General features: G+C 33.4%; 1 protein-coding gene across 4 annotated transcripts in view; it reads right to left on the bottom strand.

Annotated features, from left to right (window-relative positions):
• The window catches only part of TBCK (TBC1 domain containing kinase), a 213,329-nt gene that overhangs the window by 130,540 nt on the left and 73,915 nt on the right, over positions 1–8,874 (bottom strand). For all 4 annotated transcript variants that reach the window (XM_010848238.1, XM_010848237.1, XM_010848239.1 and 1 more), the window contains 4 exons: positions 4,267–4,316; positions 3,972–4,101; positions 2,863–2,961; positions 1,115–1,177 (listed from right to left, as the gene is read on the bottom strand). In XM_010848238.1, coding sequence (XP_010846540.1) covers positions 1,115–1,177; positions 2,863–2,961; positions 3,972–4,101; positions 4,267–4,316 — 342 coding nt within the window. The remainder of the gene's footprint in view (positions 1–1,114; positions 1,178–2,862; positions 2,962–3,971; positions 4,102–4,266; positions 4,317–8,874) is intronic.

Below are 8,874 nucleotides of genomic sequence, written 5' to 3'. Positions count from 1 at the left end.
TTGTTGGTAAAGTAATGTCTCTGCTTTTCAATATGCTATCTAGGTTGGTCATAACTTTCCTTCCAAGGAGTAAGCATCTTTTAATTTCATGGTTGCAATCACCATCTGCAGTGATCTTGGAGCCCCCAAAAATAAAGTCTGTCACTGTTTCCATTGTTTCCCCATCTATTTGCCGTGAAGTGATGGGACCAGATGCCATGATCTTCGTTTTCTGAATGTTGAGCTTTAAGCCAACTTTTCACTCTCCTCTTTCACTTTCATCAAGAGGCTTTTGAGTTCCTCTTCACTTTCTGCCATAAGGGTGGTGTCACTTGCATATCTGAGGTTACTGAGATTTCTCCCGGCAATCTTGATTCCAGCTTGTGCTTCTTCCAGCCCAGCGTTTCTCATGATGTACTCTGCACAGAAGTTAAATAAGCAGGGTGACAATATACAGCCTTGATGTATTCCTTTCCCTATTTGGAGCCAGTCTGTTGTTCCATGTCCAGTTCTAACTGTTGCTTCCTGACCTGCACATAGGTTTCTCAAGAGGCAGGTTGGGTGGTCTGGTATTTCCATCTCTTTCAGAATTTTCCACAGTTTATTGTGATGCACACAGTCAAAGGCTTTGGCATAGTCAATAAAGCAGAAATAGATGTTTTTCTGGAACTCTCTTGCTTTTTTGATGATCCAGCGGATGTTGGCAATTTGGTCTCTGGTTCCTCTGCCTTTTCTAAAACCAGCTTGAATATCTGGAAATTCATGGTTCATGTATTGCTGAAGCCTGGCTTGGAGAATTTTGAGCATTACTTTACTCAGATCATGAACTCCTTATTGCCAAATTCAGACAGAAATTGAAGAAAGTGGGGAAAACCACTATACCATTCAGGTATGAACTAAATCAAATCCCTTATGATTATACAGTGGAAGTGAGAAATAGATTTAAGGGAGTAGATCTGATAGACAGAGTGCCTGAAGAACTATGGACAGAGGTAAGAGTCATGCTTCTCTAATATCATATGCATATCATGGCTGCTGAGTATTCATGATGAAAGGAAGAAAATTCCTCATGCTTCTCTAAAATTGAAAGATTTGGCAAACTTATCTAGGTTGTTTAAGAAAATCTATATCATACCTGTCTATCTGTAGGAATTGGAGTGTCTTTATCAATTGCATCATACTTGGCATGAATAGCCCCCTGCAAAAAAAAAAAAGAGAAGATAAATTACTTCTTCATATCCTTAATAAATTATACATTTAGGCAAAATCTACTTAAAAACATCTGTCTTTGAAAGCACACTCAATTATGGACAGGCACACTCAAGCTCAAAGTATATCCTTAGAAAACTTTTCTACATTTTGATAGTTTGTGATAAAAGTCTGAAACAATTTACTATTTTGCTGAGGCAGACATTTGAATCATACATACTGTAAGACATACATGTTGAATGAGTCACATGGCTAATGAATATGCTTAGCCAGTCTCCCAGCCTCCACAATGACACAAAATGCAGCTTTTCTGTTCTTTATTCACTGTATCTCATACATAGTAAACTTCAAGGAGAAAAAAATTTTTTTTTAATTCAGGGGAAGGTTGGTGGTGTTCATCCCACAAGAAATATTCCTGTTAAAAGTTGGTAATGAAAGCAAAAATAAAATGAAACTGTTTTTAGGAGTGGTAGTTCAGCATAAGGAAGCAGACGTTTGGGATGAATCAGAGTGGAATATCATGTAGTTATAAAATCATTAAGAGACTAGAGGAACCATTTACCTTTTTATACCATTAAAGAAAGAACAATTGAATAAAGCACTTAAAATTTTGGTCATGTTCTATAGGACTAAGCACAGAACAATTCTTATGGGTCTGGTAAATGTTAATGGTAGAGAAAGAGCCAGGAATTTGGGGTTCAAATTCTGACATTATGTGCTGCATCAACTTCTCTGGCACATCTATTTAATGAAAGATTTAGACCTTGGAGTCCTTTTGAACTTTTGAACATTATATGCTTAAAGCTACATTATATCCTTAAAGTTATTTTATATGCTTAAAGTATTACAATACTAACTACTGATGTATGGTATAGAACATTAGACATTCTTATAAAAGAAGCAACCAAACTCAAAAATGTTCAGAAATTCTCACCAAAGGAATCAAAAATGAAGAAAGGAAATCTTTCAACAGAGAGTGAAAAGGATTAAAAATATTTGAGAAAATTCACACACAAAAATTAGGTGATGGACAGCCATAAGATATCTATAATAGAACAGATGAAGGTAAGATGTCAAGGAAATTGACAGAAAAGGGAACAATCTGGTAGTATTTGGCTCATTATTATGACTGCTGTTCTCTGTTAGCACTGCAAGTCACCCTAATAATTTTGTGACACTTTTCCTTTCCTCACTGCCACAGATAAGGTATTGTACAAGATAAAGTTGCTACTTCTCTTAGCAGTGTGCTTCTGATAAGACAGATGCATCAAAAGGCACTAAATTATGTTAATGATTTCTGACAAGGTTCAAATTAGAATGGAAGACTTCTCCAAACTTAGACAGAACTACCTATAAATAGGCAAACTTATTTCTAGAGGAACATACTTTATATGCAGGACTATAGACTTACAAATGATGCATATATATTCTTAAAATATCCTGATTTTAAAATTAATAATCAAGATAATTTGAGTTCATTAAATACAATGTAAGGATAAAAAAACGTTTCAATTATATTTTTCTACTCTATCTAGTCTATTCCTCTATTCTTTTCACATAAAATTGCCAAAGATTCTTAATGCTCATATTTTACTACATAACATTCAGAAGGCACTTTCATTCTTTTTTCCTAATACTGTTAATCAGCTTCCAACCTTCTCTTTTCTCTTTTACCTCAACTCCCAGAAGAGCAGCCCAGGTTAAACCTCTCATAAGAGGAGGAATGTCGACTCTTGCCTCTTTCCAGATTTGATTTTTTTTATATGGATAAGCCTACAGATAAAAAAAAAAAGATGTGAAAAATACCTTGAATTACCAATGCCACCTCTTTAGTCTAGCCAGTTCTCAATATACCAGTGAAAAAGTTGAAGGTGAATTATAATGTTTTTAAGTGCCTGAAATTACTTTGGTGTTATTAATACATAAAAGTTAGCAGTGAAATAGTTCTCTATCTTCTGTAAATCTCGTATTACACAATGAGAGGAGTTGATTCTACTGTTTTTAGTCATCCCTCTCTATCTTGTGCTCTGTGAGAATTAAGAAAAAGACTCATTCTGAGGATAATATTATCAGTTTCATACAGGTAAAGTAATATAAGTAAGGCTCTTTGTAAAATAGCTGATGATATAGAAAGTATTAAATAAATATGTTATTATTACAGTTTCTCCTATATCTTTGTATACAAATTTGCCTATTTGTAAATTTGTATGTCATGAGAAATTTCTAGAAGAGACATATTAGGATAAAGGGTATGGATGTTGTTAATGCTCTTGATATATACCTTCAATTGTTTTACAAAATGTTTCTATCAACTTACACTTATTCCAAAAGAATGACAGTTCCAATCTTAATATATCTTAATTACTCTAATTTGGTATGCAAGAAAAGGCTATTTTACTTTTTTACATATTTTACTTTTTTACATTTCTATTAATAGTAATGATACATTCTCTAATAGATTTACTGACTAGTTGTATTTCTATTGTGTTCTTTATCTATTTCCCTGTTTAGATAATAGTGCTTTTTTCTTTTGGTTTTTAGGTGTTCTTTAAATAGTAAGGATGTTAATATCTAATATGATTGTGCATAGATTCCTGCATCTTGTTTACTTTTTAATTTTATATACTATGAACAGGTATCATTTATAATTGAAATTAATCAGAAAACATAAGTCATAAGAATTAGTCTTCTCATGACATCAAGATTCCCTAAGAATTATGAATGAATAAAAGATAAGGACTATATAGGGGCACTTATAACACTTTAGGTTTTAGAATCTCTACCTTTAGCAGCCTGTCAAAGAGAATGATTCTGTTTAGTTGGTACTCTGTGTCCCTCTCTCGGATGATTAAAGGGAGAGTGGCAGCTGCAGAGAGCTCATTATTGCTGTTTGAATGAGGTAAATTAGACTGACTGTAAAAGAGAAACAAAAGCAGAAAAATTGACAAAAGGTATAAAATTTTTAAAAATTCAAATACCATAGTTTTGTGTTCTTTTCCAAAGAAAATGTACAAGCTTCTCACCAGAATAACATAAACAGATAGGAAAAATAAATGTAAAAGGAGACGATATACTCACTCATCTTCAAGTAGAGGGTAAAATGCTTCTCCACCAACATCTTTTAATCTCTGTGAATTGAGACAGAAAATATTTGATGTTTAGGACCTATGACAGAAATGCTGATCCATATTTAAAAGAAAAAATAACATAAAATTATGAATTTATAAAGGTAACAAGAAAAGTATAAAATAGAGTCTAAAATTCATTCCTAACATAAATATGAAAATATGCCATGCCTCCAGTGATTAAATTTATCTGTGAAGAATTGCTTTTTGTTTTTTTGATTTTTCTTACCTCTAGGTACCTTTTGTAAAGATTAGATACCTACTATAAAAGTTTTCCAAACATAAATACTAAATAAAGTATTCAGAAAACTAAAGTTAGTATAAATTTTAACAAATGGATAACTATTTTAAAATTATATGAAGATTATTTTAAAAGGTACTTTTGAATATATATTCCTTAATTTAAAGTCAGATTTTTGTTTTGACATTAATAAAATAGTAAGACAAAAGTAAGAGGATAATAAAAAGGATTCAAAAGAATTTCTCACATCATAAGTTGAACATAAATGATTCAAAGAGCTGATAAATCAACTAACAAAAAGCAATTATTTTATTTTTTTCACAAAGTCATTATAAAAAATGTTACTCCAAATAATAATATTGCCAGAATTATAGATATCTTTAAAAACAGAAGAAGGCTGTCAGAGTAAAGTAAAATCTAAGATACACTGTAAGCAGAGTGATTAAAGCTAATGCCATCCTGTCTGCTGTTCAGTTCAACTTCCAACTGTAAGGCAGAGAATGCTCCTCTGCGGACTAACATAGAAGATGGAGCTCTGTGTAGACCCAGCATTGATCTTCTGTTGATTAGCATCTATGCACTCATCCATGGAAGTTGTTCCCAGAATTTTTAAAAGCCAAAAAAAAACCCAGCACTAAGAATCTGATAAACAGTGACTTTATGCCTAGCTTTTCTTTAAAACTGAACATGCATTTCCCATTTTGCTTTTAAGACTTTAGGTATTTCTTTCATGGATTAAAATTCTAAGTTGAAAACTAAAATGTTCACAAATTTTACTGTATTATTAACTTACATTTTTTAAGTTTAAGTTTTACTGTCCTGAAAGTCATAAACATAGCTAATATCTTTTCTGCTTTTTTTCTAGCTAAAAAATTAGCATATTAAGGGTTTATAAAAGGCAAAAATTCTTACACAGAAAAGTATAAGGTAAAATTATTATTCATTTCCATATTATTTTAAAAATTAACAAATTTAAAATTTATTCTTAATAATTATAGAAAAAAGTATTTTAAATTTCAAAAGTGGAACTGTAAGGGAATTGGGGAAGTAAAACTAAAGTCTACATTCATTTAACTTGTATTCATATCATTTGTATCATATTTAAATTAAAGAAACAAATTGAGAGTTAAATAAAAGTAGTTGAAACATATATTTTGGATATATTTTATTTTTTACCACCTTGTATTACTACTTATTTTATCCACTGTGCAGTCTTTCACTCAAAGGGATGGTAAGTTTAGAGTATCAAGTGTAATAATTATATATTTTAATTTTCTGTTGCTGGCATTTAAGTAGGTAAGAGATTCTAACATCCTCCTACTGCATAGCATTTAAAATATTAAATGAGAGGAAAAGCCTATAAGAGTAATGAAAATGCAGTGACAGAAGACACAAAGCTGTATTTAGAGAGAAAGAGCTAAGCTAGTACTAAAGGATACTGAGAACTGTGGACTAGGGTTTTAGAGTACAACAGGACAAAGTCTCAGGCACTTAATTAGGCAGTCAAACTGGAGGGAGACCCTGCTGCATCCAGGTAAAGAAAGAACTCCGGGTGTATGTGTGCGTGCGTGCCTGGGGAGAGCGTGCTGAACTGCTAGCCTAGAGACAGACTAGGGAAATCACCTATTTTATCTTTAGAGTTGGACACGACTGAGGATGCACATAGATCACTAAAAATAAAAAGGCTAGAAATTTTGGTTTTCAGACCAATACTCCATCAGTGTGGAAGTCATCCTTTCTGCCCTAACAACAAGAAAAAAGCTGAAAAAACTGAAAATAACAATCCTTTTTAGAACTATCAGAATCAGGGCAAAATGCTACCCAGAAAACTGGAGCAATGACAAATATAAAGAATCACAACTAAGCTGGAACAGAAGCCATTGCTGGAGCCTGGTAAAACACTTGAAGGGTAACTGATTGCTGCAGATTTAGCAATTTGAGAGATAATAGAAGCTTGAGAGATAAAAACTTGTGGAGGCCCAGACCTAAGGGAAACTTCACACTTCCTTGAGTTTTACCCCCATAAGTCCCAGCATGTTCTCAGGGTGAAGGTCTAAGAAAAATCCCCTCCTGTCTCTTGCAAGAGAAGGGGCAAAATAACCATTTTGAACTACTCCTAGGGTATCCTGTTGTCTTAAGTAAAGGCCTGCTCTTCAGGGAAACTATTTTACCAGAGCCTAAATGACCTGCGGTAAGGGAAATACAAAATTCTAGGTCCTTCTAGTCTTTGATGTGGGGAAGAGAAATACCCAATTACTGCTCTCTCTAGCCTTCCTGTCTCACCTGAAGCAACAGGGAGGGAAGCTGAGAATTCCACAGCCCAGAGACACAGGCTCACTAAAACACTGAGACCTAATTAGCCCTTCAATCTACTTTCCCTCCCCTATCTTATTTCCATATGTAGAGTTTCTGTGAAGGACAGGGAAGCTTGGCAAGCTGCAATCCCTGGGGCTGCAAGGAGTTGGACACTAAGTGACTGAGCAACAACAAAGTTTCTGTATGATATAGGAGACTCCAGCTGAAAGAACTGCAAGCCTCAGATTCTATGTCCAGAGAAATCTAAAGACAGTAAGGAAGGTAAGAACATTGACATTTGAGGATTTTACTCTGAGAAAAAAGCTACACAAATAGTAAACAGCTAGATAAACATGAAATCTTTCACTGAAGATCTATTTATTACAGTTCTTTTCACCAATATATCATGTTGCATTCTCCCCACCCCCAAAATTGTAAGGCATGCTAAAGTATAAAAAAAACATTCTGCAGAGACAAAGCACTCTTCAGAACCAGATTCACATATGGCAGAGATTTTGGAATTATCAGAGCAGGAATTTAACATAACTGATTAAAATGCTAAAGGTTATAAGGGAAAAAAATGAACCACATGCAAGAAGAGGTAGGTAATATAAGCAGAAAGATGAAAATACTATGGAATAATCAAAGGATGTAACCTATGTGTGACAGGAATACCCAAGAGGAGAGAGAAAGAAATGGAAGAGATATTTGAAGTAATGACAGAAATTTTAAAATCAGACATACACCAAATAAAAAATTCCAAGAAGCTCAGAGACCATTAAGCAAGAAAATTTTTTTAAAAATCTACACCTGGGCATATCATATTTAAACTGCAAAAACTCAAATAACAAATAGAAAACCTTGACAGAAACTAAAACAGAAGTGAAAGGAACTTTACCTATAGAGGAAAAGGATAAGAATTACATCAGACAGTTCTTCAGAAACCATGCAAGCAAGAGAGTGGGGTGAAATGTTTAAAGCATAAAAGAAAAAAAAATCAAACTAGAATTTTGTACCCAACAAAATTTTCCTTCAAAAGTAGTAAGAAAGACACACTCTACATTATCTAAAAGAAACCCATTTTAAATATAAAGACATAGATACATTAAAAGTAAAGGAATAAAGATATACCATGAATAACACTAATTAAAAGAAAACTAGGATAGCTACATTAATTTCAAACAAAACTAACTTTAGAGCAAGAAACATCATAAAGCTAAGTGAGATAACTGAGGTATATCTGTATAGCTAACAAAGACTATGTAAATAAATACATTTTTTAAATCCTCAAATCAATAAGAAATCATTCAAAAAAACAGGCAAGAGATAAAAACTAGTAATATACTCAAGAGGTAAGCAAATCACAAAAAATATAAAAGGGCTCATAACTGTACAATAATTGGGAAATTGAAAATTAGTATTACAGAAAAATACCATTTTGCACCTTTTAGAATAATAATTTTTTAAGAATTTGATAAGACCATACTTCTACTACTGCTAAGTCACTTTAGTCATGTCCGACTCTGTGTGACTCCATAGACGGCAGCCCACCAGGCTCCCGTCCCTGGGATTCTCCAGACAAGAACACTGGAGTGGGTTGCCATTTCCTTCTCCAATGCATGAAAGTGAAAAGTGAAAGTGAAGTCACTCAGTCATGTCTGACCCTCAGTGACCCCGTGGACTGCAGCCCACCAGGCTCCTCCATCCATGGGATTTTCCAGGCAAGAGTACTGGAGTGGGGTGCCATTGTCTTCTCCAGTAAGACCATATGTTACCACATATATGGAGAAATGAGAACCCTTATCCAATGAGGGTAAAGAGATAAAGTGATAAGATGATTTCTGTGAACAGAAAATATAACCATAGATACTAGACTGATTGCAGATATATTTTCCAACAATGCCACTCGTGGGCACGTATGTTAAAGAAATGCTCACATATTTTATGTTATCAGGAAGGAATCTAAGGCTTCATGTGTATCAGTAAGGTTTTATTAAAAAAAAAAAAAAAAAAAAAGCCACTAAG

This window comes from Bison bison, unplaced genomic scaffold (assembly GCF_000754665.1).
Source record: "Bison bison bison isolate TAMUID 2011002044 unplaced genomic scaffold, Bison_UMD1.0 scf7180017864263, whole genome shotgun sequence".
Taxonomy (NCBI): Eukaryota; Metazoa; Chordata; class Mammalia; order Artiodactyla; family Bovidae; genus Bison; species Bison bison.
Note: the sequence above shows the minus strand (reverse complement) of the source record. Positions and strands in the feature narration are given on the sequence as shown.